We start from the raw sequence: 14,011 nt of genomic DNA on the forward strand, positions 1-14,011 counted from the left end.
CAACCCAACAGCATAACCTTCCAATCCTTTCTCCCTCGTGTGTTTATCTAGCTTTCCTTTAAACGTATCTATGCCATTCCTTAAATGCAGTTCATAGTTCGGATCGTTCATTGTTCAATAAATAAGCTGTTTGTAACATCTGGCTTCGAAGGAAACATTTTATTTCCAGAAGAAGAGAAAAAAAAATCAGATCTAGTTTGAGGAACAGAAAAAGTGGGGGGTGCTGTTTATTTGAAGCAGTTGCATCGGGAAGGGAGTCAGTTGGGGTGAGGGGAGGACGGGCTGACTGATAGCAGGTTAAAAATGGCAACATACTTGTATCGTGTTGCCAGTGCTGACGTCCAAGGCAGTAACTTGTTACGTCGTGTCCTGGCAACAAAGTATCGGCGCACGACAAGGGAGCTCCGGTGAAAAGGTGCAACATGCTGCACAGGAACTAGACAGAGACCCGGCTTCCTTCCTAAACTCGGACTCCCGTATGATGGGTGGAGGTGGCTGGCTGCTTCTGAGGGAGTGTGTTCAATAATTCTTTTTTCTAAAAATTAAAATCCAAGGGGGAAAAAAAAAATACCCACGCTGGGAAAAATAATGACGGTAGCGAATAGCGGTGACAGTGAGAAGAGAAGCTTGGTGAATCCTGACATGGAGAGAGAAAATGAGATGTTTCCGGCCGCGGCAGAGGGCGAATGTTCCGGATCAAACGGCGAGGTGGAGAGTGAGAGGATGGAGTCCGAGCCGTCGGGTGGAAAGGGTTGGAGTCCCGGCCGTCCCCAGCAAATGCACTTGGTATCCCAGCTGGACGACCTGCCGACCTCCACCATCGCGTGCAACGTGGACGAGCAAGTGTTCGTGGACGCCTTGTACCGAGTAAGCGGCTTCCCTTTCTCTGTGTGAAGATGTGAGTGAAACACTAGGCCCCTGAGTCTGTGTGTACGTGAGCTCCGAGTGTGTCAGTCAGGCCAACGGCAGGAAGCGAGCTTTCTCTTCCCCCAGCAGCTTGTTCCATTCACACCTGTTGTGACTTGCGACTGCTTAAAATAATGCGGATATTGTTTTAAAATCCTCATATTTAGTTACAATCGTCTTCGTGAAGTTGTAGAGTCATAGAGTTATACAGCACGGATAGAGGCCCTTCGGCCCATCGTGTCCGCGCTGGCCATCAAGCCCTGTCTACTCTAATCCCATATTCCAGCATTTGGTCCGTAGCCTTGTATGCTATGGCATTTCAAGTGCTCATCCAAATGCTTCTTGAATGTTGTGAGGGTTCCTGCCTCCACAACCCTTTCAGGCAGTGAGTTCCAGACTCCAACCACCCTCTGGGTGAAAAAGTTATATTATGTTGCAGCAAAAAAAAATCTCACCGCTGACTTTGAGAGTATGCAATACATTAACATGGACATGTTTGTCTTTACTTTAAACATAATGTTTTGAGCAGAGAAAGATTGCAAATGTCCGAGTGACTGGCTTGGATAATGCTGTTAATCTGGTATTCTTTGGTGAATTAGATTGTGAATATAGAAATAGCCATCTGATGCCATTTAAACTATTGAACAGGTCTCCTAGACACATTAATCACCTAGTGATAATTCTGAAGTGGCATGGAAGGGAAACAAAATTAACTTGGACCAACCAAGAGGTTAAATGGAGAGGCCTTTTTGTCTCTAGATGCTGTTGGTGCTAGTTACAGTTTAATATAAAGGCATTCTTTTCACATTTCTATATTGTCACCTGTAATGGCTTCTCTTCCTGCTCCGTTACCTCTGGAGTCCCCCATCTTTGGCCCCCTTCTTATTTCTCCTTACTGTCCCTTGGTGACAACACATGTACGCTGACGACACTCAGCTCTACCTCACCAACACCTGGCTCGGCCCCTCCACTGTGTCTCATTGGTCATGCTGCTTGTCCGACATCCAGTATTGAATAAGCAAAAATTTCCTCCAACTAAATATTGGGAAGACTGAAGCCATTGTCTTTGGTCCCTGCCACAAACTCTGTTCCCTAGCCCTTAACTCCATCTCTCTCCCTGGCCACTGTCTGAGGCTGAACCAGACAGTTTGCAACCTTGGCATCCTATTTGACCCTGAGATGAGCTTCCGACCACATAATGCGTTCCATCACTAAAACAGCCTAATTCCACCTCTAACATTACCCAACTCCGCCCCTGCCTCAGCCCATCTGCTGCTGAAACACTCATCCATGCCTTTGTTATCTCTAGACTTGACTATTCCAATGCTCTCCTGACCGGCCTCCCATCTTCCACCCTCCGTAAACTTGAGCTCATCCAAAACTCTGCTGCCCGTATCCTAACTCGCACCAAGTCCCGTTCACCCATCATCCCTATGCTTGCTGACCTGTTGGCTCCTGGTCCAGGAATGCCTCAATTTTAAAATTCTCATCCTTGTTTTCAAATCCCTCCATGGCTTCGCCCCTCCCCATCCCTGTAACCTCCTCCAGCCCTACAACCCTCCAAGATCTCTGAGCTCTTCCAATTCTTGCCTCTTGTGCGTCCGATTTTAATTGCTCCACCATTGGTGGCTGTGCCTTCAGCTGCCTGTGCCCTAAACTCCGGAATTCCCTTTCTAAACCCCTCTCTCCTTTAAAACGCTCCTTGAATGTACCTCTTTGACCAAGCTTTTGGTCACCTGTCCTAATATCTCCTTATGTGGTTCAGTGTCAAATTTTGTTTGGTAACGTTACTGTGAAGCATCTTGGGATATTTTACTAACTTAAATATGCTATATAAATGCATGTTGTTGTACTGGTCTTGAAAACCTTTAAACAAAAAATGTGTTTCTGTTGTAACTGCTTTTGTGGTTTTTACTAGTCCAAATTATCAGCTGTGGGAGCTGAAAAGTTCAACTTCTCTGTTTAGCAGATGTTGGTCAGTGACTTGAAAATGCACCTGGTCAGTTTGCCTGAAGAAGGTTATGTTGTGGTTTGTGTGCAATGTAGAAACAAAGTGAGTTAATTTGAAATTGTCAGTAGATATCTGCACCTATGATGATCTTATCTTTTGACTGCTGTTTCCTAACCCACTGATTAGCTCTATTTGTACTGAAGGTGCATTTTGTTCTTCTAGAATGAACTTTCTCTGAATACATTGCAGGAAAAATTGCACTTAAGCCAATATGCTCCAATAAGCTCCGTTTGCTTTGTTCCCATTACTCGTGCCACTAGTGACCTATAACTATCAATACTTCATGTTCTCTCCAAACCAAATTTGGAATGGCAAAATCTATAATTGTGCTACTGGATTGCTTTTCACAGCTCAAATGGCTAGTGTGAAAATTCTACACACTCACCATTATACTTTATTGAAATCTTAGTAATAACCATTGTTTATTAATTTAAAGTTAAAGTACATTTGAATGGAAAGAATGATTAGATGCATTTTTTTTAAAAACTCTATTCATTAAAATCTTTCTAGCCACAGTAGAGTTATTACCACATTTACATTTTCTGGGTAAGTTGACAGCCTTGTTTATGTCAGCTGTGATTTAGTTATAACACAGGTACCAGTTTCAGACTCGTATCTACCTAGAATGATGCACAGTTGGCAGACAGGCATTACTACTGACTTCGCTTCATTTTTTGTCAAGCAATTTAAAGCTCTATGCAGAAGTATAAGCAGACATGCGCAAAGCGCAGCTCATCAACGTCTAAATGCCAGTTACATTTTAATGATAGTGAAAAGCTGACGGGACATTAGGCTCCCTGCCATCATCAAAAAGGTTATCGATGAGCCATTTAAAGTTTGCTTTGGTTGTAGTATAATCATGCAATGTAACGCAACTGCCTCCTCCGAATAGTCTCTCGTCCCTTTACAAAAATGCGAACTGCCTGTCAGTTCAGTCACTGCACTTCTCCCTGCATCACATTTTTGTCCGTGCACAACTGCGACACGTTTTCTTGTATTATAACTGCCTATGGAACAAGTTGGATTATCTTGCTTGTGAATATCTTGGCCCAAGTAACTGTTCTACTGTACATTACATTAGTTAACATACTGTACATATAAAAGCTTTGAGGATTATTCAGAATGCTGAAGTTTGTTGCTGTAGGAGACCTATAAGTAAAGGAGACAAATTTAAGTTGTTACAATCTGTGAAGCTTCACTTTTGGGCGTGAGATTCATCAAAATGTTTTTTTTTCCCCAATTCAACTCAAATGAGTGAGATTTACTCCAGGATTATTGGGAGTAAACAGCAGCCAACATGGACTCAGAAGGGGAAGATCCTGTCTGATGAAATCCCCTTGACTCTTTTTTCCAAATGGACTGTGGAAAGCCCTATGACCTTGTGTACCTCAACCTCCAAAAATCATTTGACAGTATTCCACATAAATGTAAAGTGGTGAGGATTCAGGGTAAAACCTGGGAATGGATAAGAAATTGGTAGATTGGGAAGCAGTACATTACTTGTTTGATGAATACCACCAGGATCAGTGTTAGAACCCTTTCCAATTTATATTAATGGCCTGGATTCAGAAACTCAATTCACAGATGATATCAAGAGGGCCAGTTGAATCTGATGACACCACTTAGGAACTACAAATTGAGTTGGACAAAATATGTAAGTGTGCTGATCAATGGCCAGTGAAATTTAATATGGAAATGTAAAGTACCGCACTTAAGAAAAAGAGCATAGGAACAGGAGTAGACCACTCAGCCCAATGCCTATACCAAAATTCAGTTCGATCATGGCCAATCTGACCCTCAGCTCCACTTACTCGCTTTTGCTCCCTATCCCTTGATACCCTTACCTAACAAAAATCTATTGATCTCAGTCTTGAATTTTTAATTGACCCATCATCCACAGCCTTTTGGGGAAGAGAGAGCCAGATTTCCATTACATTGTGTGGAAAAAGTGCTTCCTGATTTCACTCCTAAATGGCCTAGCTCTAATTTTAAGATTATGCCTTTTTGTTCTTAATTCTGTAGGGAATTCCTTATTTCACGTGATTCTTGGACACTGGATGAATAGTCAAACAAAGAAAGTCACCCTCACTCACGGTAGTTTCATTAATTAATATCATTCATACAAGCATTTATGAAGCAAAATCAAACCATACATATGGCTTTCCTCTATTAAAAACCCATTTTACGCTTAATAATTTGCAACATTACTATGTAATGACTTAACAATTCATACACAACCTGAAACCAAGGCTTTTGCTCATCAGGCCTGAAGGTTGATCAGCTCTTCAGTCCTCGAGGTCCTCTTCTTCTTACCTGATGTTCAACTGCAGTGTGTGTTCCTTGTGACTGCCAGGGGGTGAAGAGGCTGTTCTTCTCTAAGTTGTCTTTTATATTTTTTTTACCAGTAGGACGTAGGATTGGGGAGTGCTATTCTTTTTGTCCAATCGCTCCCTGTTGCTATGCCTCAATCGTTAACATACCTCAATGATTGACAGTTTGGGCATGTGACTGGAGAGATGTCGAAAAGACCATGTGCTTGAACCATGGATTGTAAAAGGCCCCTTTACTGTCTGTTTGTAGCCCCTTACATTTCTATGCCCAGACATTCTTAATGGTCCTGATGTCTCCAATTTTGATTGCTTCAGTGGCTGCAAATCCATCCCTTATATGGTCAAATGGTATGCTGGATGCAATACTATTTGATGTTTTACAAATCCTAGTTCTTCGAACAGACTACCAGATAGGAATGAAAGGGCCAATGCCTTTTCACACCTATCATTGCTTTCCCTATCCAAAGCCTTTGATGTATGCCCTTGTTGCCTTTTCTTGCATTTCTTACATTGGGGATGAGGGGGTGGACATATGAGGAGAGGTTGAGTAGATTGGGACTCTACTCATTGGAGTTCAGAAGAATGAGAGGCGATCTTATTGAAACATATAAGATTGTGAAGGGGCTTGATCGGGTGGATGCGGTAAGGATGTTCCCAAGGATGGGTGAAACTAGAACTAGGGGGCATAATCTTAGAATAAGGGGCTGCTCTTTCAAAACTGAGATGAGGAGAAACTTCTTCACTCAGAGGGTAGTAGGTCTGTGGAATTTGCTGCCCCAGGAATCTGTGGAAGCTACATCATTAAATAAATTAAAAACAGAAATAGACAGTTTCCTAGAAGTAAAGGGAATTAGGCGTTACGGGGAGCGGGCAGGAAATTGGACATGAAGCTGAGTTCGGATCGGTCAAGGCCCTGTGGGTGGCAGAGCGGGACCAGGGACTGAGTGGCCGGGTCCTGCTCCTACTTCTTGTGTTCTTTAGATTTGAGGTTAGGATCAGATCAGCTATGATCTTATTGAATGGCGGAGCATGCTCGAGGGGCCGTTTGGCCTACTCCTGCTCCTATTTCTTATGTTCTTATATTCTTATTACCCCCTGCTGTGTTGAAAAGCTTTTGTTTCCAAAAGCCTATGTTTTGAAAGCCTGACAATGCTTTAAGCTCAATATTATCCATCTGTCTTATTTATTTAATCTAGATATCTATCCGCAGTACAATGTCTTCGATCCTGAAACTCATACTTCTCCAATGCCATCAGCATCAGTGGGGAAAAACAGGATTTGCGAGAACACAGTTTACCACATTACTGTTTGTGCAGATTTTCAAATGTCTTTATTTAAAAGGGATACAATTAACCCTTGCCTTCAAATATCTTTTGTTAAAGGGGTTTTGAACCCCACAACTCCTACCTCTAAAGGAAATCGTTTTTCTGTATCTGCGCTATCGAAACCCTTTATCATTTTAAACACCTCAATTAGATCACCCCTCAACCTTCTAAGCTCAAGGGAATACAAGGGAACTTTATGCAATCTGTCCTCATAATTTAACCCTTTAATCCCTGATATCATTCTGGCAAATCTGTGCTGTACCCCCTCCAATGCCAATATATAGTTCCTGAGATTCAGTGCCCAAAACTGAATGCAGTACTCCAGGTGGGGTCTGACCAAGCCTCTAAAACTGAAGCATCACTTCCTTGCTTTTCCATTCCAACTTCTTCGACAAAAAGGCCAAAATTCTATTAACCTTTTTGATTACTTTTTGGACATAGAAACATAGAAAATAGGAGCAGGAGCAAACTATTCGGCCCTTCGAGCCTGCTCCGCCATTCAATATGATCATGACTGATCCTCTATCTCAATACCATATTTCCGCTCTCTCCCCATACCCCTGACAACAGAAGTACTTCATGAATAGTGTTGAAATAGCTGAGGATAAAGTTGAAAAAGATATACGGGGGGTTATCAGACCCTATGCTCAACAGGTCCAATCATTGTGGAACAGCAATCAACAAAGCAAGTAAAATGCTGAACTTTTTAGTCTAAGCAAAAAAGAGCTACAAGGCTGATCCCCAGAATCAGAGGACTGAGTTATGAGGAAAGACTGGAGAAATTTGGGCTTTTCGCCCTTGAAAGGAAGGCTGAGGGGTAATCTTGTAGGTAATCTATTGTTATTTCAAAATTGCTTGATTCCAATTATCCAATGATTCCATATCTTTTAGCAATAAATTCACACTTTGTATTATTTACATTGCTTAATTTAAATTACTGGATAACTCAAATTTGTTAGTGCGAAAAAACCTTTAAATTATCAGGAGTAGACTGTTGAGTGCATGGCGGATCCTTAAAATTCTGTAGCACCTCAAAGCCAATTTCTGCATCAAGAGAATCCAAATTTTGTGGCAGGAGCGTTTAGATTCTGTAACATATTATCAAGTGGTCTCCACGCATTTATGTCATAAAAAGTTAGATAATGTTTTTTGGATTTGTGTTTTTTTTAAAAAAGCAGCACAGTTTTAGGGACTGGCACACCACAAACTTACCAGCCCCTGATGAGAAGAATTAGAGCAGGAGCTGAAGTGGAGACTGCAGCAGTACAGAGAGAGAAACATTGTCACGGGCCCAGGTACAGCTTGCTTCTGATTCTATGGCTGTGGAATCATGGAGAATTGATGGTTCTGATACATGCTAATAAAGAGGTGGATCTGGAACAGTACTCCAAACTACTCACAGAATCATACCTTTCAGCCAATGTCTCAGACTTTTGTATCACCATCCCTGGGTATGTCCTGTCCCACCGGCAGGACAGACCGACCAGAGGTGGCGGTACAGTGATATACAGTCAAGAGGGATTGGCCCTGGGAGTCCTCAACATTGACTCTGGACCTCATGAAATCTCATGGCATCAGGTCAAACATGGGCAAGGAAACCTCCTGCTGATTACCACCTACCGCCCTCCCTCAGCTGATGAATCAGTCCTCCTCCATGTTGAACACCACTTGGAGGAAGCACTGAGGGTAGCAAGGGCACAGAATGTACTCTGGGTGGGAGACTTCAATGTCCATCACCAAGAGTGGCTCAGTAGCACCACTGCTGACTGAGATGGCCGAGTCCTAAAGGACATAGCTGCTAGACTGGGCCTGCGGCAGGTGGTGAGCGAACCAACACGATGAAAAAACCGACTTGACCTCGTCCTCACCAATCTATCTGTCCATGAGAGTATTGATAGGAGTGACCACCGTACAATCCTCGTGGAGACCAACATGTGTGGCACTACCACCGTGCTAAATGGGATAGATTCAGAACAGACCTAGCAGCTCAAAACTGGGCATCCATGAGGCGCTGTGGGCCATCAGCAGCAGCAGAATTGTATTCCAGCACAATCTGTAACCTCATGGCCCGGCATATTCCTCACTCTACCATTACCAACAAGCCAGGGGATCAACCCTGGTTCAAAATAAATATATTCCACTGAGGAAAAAAGGGTGTAAAAGAAATGACAGCCACCCGTGGCTAAGTAAAGAAATCAAGGATAGTATCCGACTAAAAACAAGGACATATAAGGTAGCCAAACTTAGTGGGAGGATAGAAGATTGGGAATTCTTCAAAAGACAGCAAAAAGTAACTAAAGGATTGATTAAGAAAGGGAAGTTAGATTATGAAAAGAAATTAGCAAAAAATATAAAAACAGATAGCAAGAGTTTCTATAGTTATATAAAAAGAAAAAGGGTGGCTAAGGCAAACATAGGTCCCTTAGAGGATGAGACCGGGAAATTAATGGTGGGAAACATGGAGATGGCAAAAATGCTGAACAAATATTTTGTTTCAGTCTTTACAGTAGAGGACACTAAGAATATCCCAACACTGGACAAACAGGGGACTCTCGGGGGGGAGGAGCTAAATACGATTAAAATCACTCAGGAGATGGTACTCAGTAAAATAATGGGACTCAAGGCGGATAAATCCCCTGGACCTGATGGCTTCCATCCTAGGGTCTTGAGGGAAGTGGCAGTAGGGATTGTGGATGCTTTGGTGATAGTTTTCCAAAATTCCCTGGACTCAGGAGAGGTCCCGGCAGATTGGAAAACTGCTAATGTAACACCGTTATTTAAAAAGGGTAGTAGGCAGAAGGCTGGAAATTATAGGCCAGTTAGCTTAACATCTGTGGTGGGTAAAATTTTGGAGTCTATTATTAAGGAGACAGTAACGGAACATTTAGATAAGCATAATTTAATAGGACAAAGTCAGCATGGCTTTATGAAGGGGAAGTCATGTCTGACAAATTTGCTTGAGTTCTTCGAGGATATAACGTATAGGGTGGATAAAGGGGAACCAGTGGACGTAGTGTATTTAGACTTCCAGAAGGCATTCGACAAGGTGCCACATAAAAGATTATTACTTAAGATAAAAAATCACGGGATTGGGGGTAATATTCTGGCATGGGTGGAGGATTGGTTATCAAACAGGAAGCAGAGAGTTGGGATAAATGGTTCATTTTCGGACTGGCAACCAGTAACCAGTGGTGTTCCGCAGGGGTCAGTGCTGGGTCCCCAACTCTTTACAATCTATATTAACGATTTGGAGGAGGGGACCGAGTGCAACATATCAAAATTTGCAGATGATACAAAGATGGGAGGGAAAGTAGAGAGTGAGGAGGACATAAAAAACCTGCAAGGGGATATAGACAGGCTGGGTGAGTGGGCGGAGATTTGGCAGATGCAATATAATATTGGAAAATGTGAGGTTATGCACTTTGGCAGGAAAAATCAGAGAGCAAGTTATTTTCTTAATGGCGAGAGACTGGAAAGTACTGCAGTACAAAGGGATCTGGGGGTCCTAGTGCAAGAAAATCAAAAAGTTGGTATGCAGGTGCAGCAGGTGATCAAGAAAGCCAACGGAATGTTGGCTTTTATTGCTAGGGGGATAGAATATAAAAACAAGGAGGTATTGCTGCAGTTATATAAGGTATTGGTGAGACCGCACCTGGAATACTGCATACAGTTTTGGTCTCCATACTTAAGGAAAAGACATACTTGCTCTCGAGGCAGTACAAAGAAGGTTCACGCGGTTAATCCCGGGGATGAGGGGGCGGACATATGAGGAGAGGTTGAGTAGATTGGGACTCTACTCATTGGAGTTCAGAAGAATGAGAGGCGATCTTATTGAAACATATAAGATTGTGAAGGGTCTTGATCGGGTGGATGCAGTAAGGATGTTCCCAAAGATGGGTGAAACTAGAACTAGGGGGCATAATCTTAGAATAAGGGGCTGCTCTTTCAAAACTGAGATGAGGAGAAACTTCTTCACTCAGAGGGTGGTAGGTCTGTGGAATTTGCTGCCCCAGGAAGCTGTGGAAGCTACATCATTAGATAAATTTAAAACAGAAATAGACAGTTTCCTAGAAGTAAAGGGAATTAGGGGTTATGGGGAGCGGGCAGGAAATTGGACATGAAGCTGAGTTCGGATCGGTCAATGCCCTGTGGGTGGCGGAGAGGGCCCAGGGGCTATGTGGCCGGGTCCTGCTCCGACTTCTTGTGTTCTTTAGATTTGTGGTTGGGATCAGATCAGCCATGATCTTATTGAATGGCGGAGCAGGCTCGAGGGGCCGATTGGCCTACTCCTGCTCCAATTTCTTATGTTCTTATGTTCTTAATGAGGAGTGTAGAAGAGCATGCCAGGAGCAGCACCAGGTGTACCTAAAAATGAGGTGCCAACCTGGTGAAGTTACAACTCAGGACTACATGCATGCTAAACAGCAGAAGCAACATGCTATAGACAGAGCTAAGCGATTACACAACCAACGGATCAGATCAAAGCTTTGCAGTCCTGCCACATCCAGTCGTGAATGGTGGTGGACAATTAAACAACTAACGGGAGGAGGCGGCTCTGTAAGCATCCCCATCCTCAATGATGGCGAAGTCCAGCATGTGAGTGCAAAAGACAAAGCTGAAGCGTTTGCAACCATCTTCAGCCAGAAGTGCCGAGTGGATGATCCATCTCTGCCGCCTCCCGATATCCCCACCATCACAGAAGCCAGTCTTCAGCTAATTCGATTCACTCCACGTGATATCAAGAAACGGCTGAGTGCACTGGATAGAGCAAAGGCTATGGGCCCCGACAACATCCTGGCCGTAATGCTGAAGACTTGTGCTCCAGAACTAGCTGCGCCTCTAGCCAAACTGTTCCAGTACACTGGCATCTACCCGACAATGTGGAAAATTGCCCAGGTATGTCCTGTCCACAAAAAGCAGGACAAATCCAATCAGGCCAATTACCGCCCCATCAGCCTACTCTCAATCATCAGCAAAGTGATGGAAGGCGTCGTCGACAGTGCTATCAAGCGGCACTTACTCACCAATAACCTGCTCACCGATGCTCAGTTTGGGTTCCGCCAGGACCACTCGGCTCCAGACCTCATTACAGCGTTGGTCCAAACATGGACAAAAGAGCTGAATTCCAGAAGTGAGGTGAGAGTGACTGCCCTTGACATCAAGGCAGCATTTGACCGAGTGTGGCACCAAGGAGCCCTAGTAAAATTGAAGTCAATGGGAATTGGGGATAACTCTCCATTGGCTTGGGGTCTTACCTAGCACAAAGGAAGATGGTAGTGGTTGTTGGAGGCCAATCATCTCAGCCCCAGGACATTGCTGCAGAAGTTCCACAAGGCAGTGTACTAGGCCCAACCATCTTCAGCTGCTTCATAATGACGTTCCCTCCATCATAAGGTCAGAAATGGGGATGTTCGCTGCTGATTGCACAGTGTTTAGTTCCATTCGCAACCCCTCAAATAATGAAGCAGTCCAAGCCCGCAGGCAGCAAGACCTGGACAACATCCAGGCTTGGGCTCAAAAGTGGCAAGTAACATTCGCGCCAGACAAGTGCCAGGCAAAGAGCGAGTCTAACCACCTCCCCTTGACATTCAATGGCATTACCATCACCGAGTCCCCCACCATCAACATCCTGGGGGTCACCATTGACCAGAAACTTAACTGGACCAGCCATATAAATACTGTGGCTACAAGAGCAGGTCAGAGGCTGGGTATTCTGCGGCGAGTGACTCACCTCCTGACTCCCCAAAGCCTTTCCACCATCTACAAGGCACAAGTCAGGAGTGTGATGGAATACTCTCCACTTGCCTGGATGAGTGCAGCTCCAACAACACTCAAGAAGCTCGACACCATCCAGGACAAAGCAGCCCGCTTGATTGGCACCCCATCCACCACCCTAAACATTCACTCCCTTCACCACTGGCGCACAGTGGCTGCAGTTTGTACCATCCACAGGATGCACTGCAGCAACTCGCCAAGGCTTCTTCGACAGCACCTCCCAAACCCGTGACCTCTACCACCTAGAAGGACAAGAGCAGTAGGCACATGGGAACATCACCACCTGCACGTTCCCCTCCAAGTCACACACCATCCCGACTTGGAAATATATCGCCGTTCCTTCATCGTCGCTGGGTCAAAATCCTGGAACTCCCTTCCTATCAGCACTGTGGGAGAACCGTCACCACACGGACTGCAGTGGTTCAAGAAGGCGGCTCACCACCACCTTCTCAAGGGCAATTAGGGATGGGCAATAAATGCCGGCCTCGCCAGTGACGCCCACATCCCATGAACGAATAAAAAAAAAACTAAACTATGCCATCAAGACAATGGGGACAGATTCAAAACTGGTGAAATGTACATTTAGGACTGATGTCAGTAAGTTCTTCACATGAAGATTGATCAACGCATGAAATGGACTTCTGGTACAAGAATGGAAGGCATCCCTCAATGTTGCATTCCATGAGGTTGGGAATGGTCTGTTTCTGGTCTTCAGGTGTCAGCCTTGGCTCAGTGATAGCTCACTTGCCTCTGAATTAGAAGATGGTTGGTACAAACCCCATTCCAGAGACTTGAGCATATAATCTAGGCTGACACTTTGGGTGAGTACTGCACTTTTTGATGAAACATTAAACCGAGGCCCTGTCTGCCCTCTCAAATGGACATAAAAGACCCCATGGTACCAGTCAAAGAAGAGTAGAGGAGTCCTCCCAATATCCTGGCCAACATTTATCCCTCAACTGACACTATCAAGAACAGATTATCTGGTCGTTTATCTCATTGCTGTTTGTGGGGCCTTGCTGTGTGCAAATTGGCTGTTGCATTTACCTAAATTACAACTGTGACTTCACTTCAAAAGTACTTAATTGGTTGTGAAACGCATTGGGACATCCTGAGAAATTGAAATGTGATTCCACCTGAGCTAAGGTGGATTGTATCCCTTCCTCATCTGTATTTATCTTGTCAGTGTCAGGTAATGGGTTTCTCTAAGGAGTCATAAATGAATTGGGGGACAGTCACAATGGTGCCCACACCACAAAACTGCCTGCCTTTGTCAGTCTCCGCCCAGCCCTGGCTTAGGAACTCACGTGAGTGCAGTTTACCTTCATGGAAATGGTGATTGTATAGATCATAAAGGCTTTTTTTTTTGTTAATTCTTTAATGCGAATAATGGCATCTGAATTCTCAGACCCACATTTTGCTTGTGGGCCTGAGTATGAATGAGGCAGATTGCTTCCAACAGGGCAAATGCACCTAAAGAGAAATGGCCTTCAGGGCAAAATTCTGTCATGTTTTTTATACCAGGAAATGGATCCAGATTCTTGTTTTTAACATTTATATATGATGACCTCGTAAAATACTGCAATATCCATTATTTATGGCTCCTTCATTAAAGCTGCATGGCGCCACAGTTCTGATATAGTTCTCAAAGTAGTCGCACTTTA

General features: G+C 44.0%; 1 protein-coding gene across 1 annotated transcript in view; it reads left to right on the forward strand.

Moving 5' to 3' along the window:
• Window positions 1-313: 313 nt before the first annotated feature.
• The window catches only part of LOC137327431 (calcipressin-1-like), a 64,606-nt gene continuing 50,908 nt past the window's right edge, over window positions 314-14,011 (forward strand). Inside the window, exon 1 of the mRNA XM_067993236.1 lies at window positions 314-867. Within this exon, the coding sequence (XP_067849337.1) occupies window positions 589-867 (279 nt within the window). The 5' untranslated portion in view covers window positions 314-588. The remainder of the gene's footprint in view (window positions 868-14,011) is intronic.

This window comes from Heptranchias perlo, chromosome 11 (genome assembly GCF_035084215.1).
Source record: "Heptranchias perlo isolate sHepPer1 chromosome 11, sHepPer1.hap1, whole genome shotgun sequence".
Classification (NCBI taxonomy): domain Eukaryota; kingdom Metazoa; phylum Chordata; class Chondrichthyes; order Hexanchiformes; family Hexanchidae; genus Heptranchias; species Heptranchias perlo.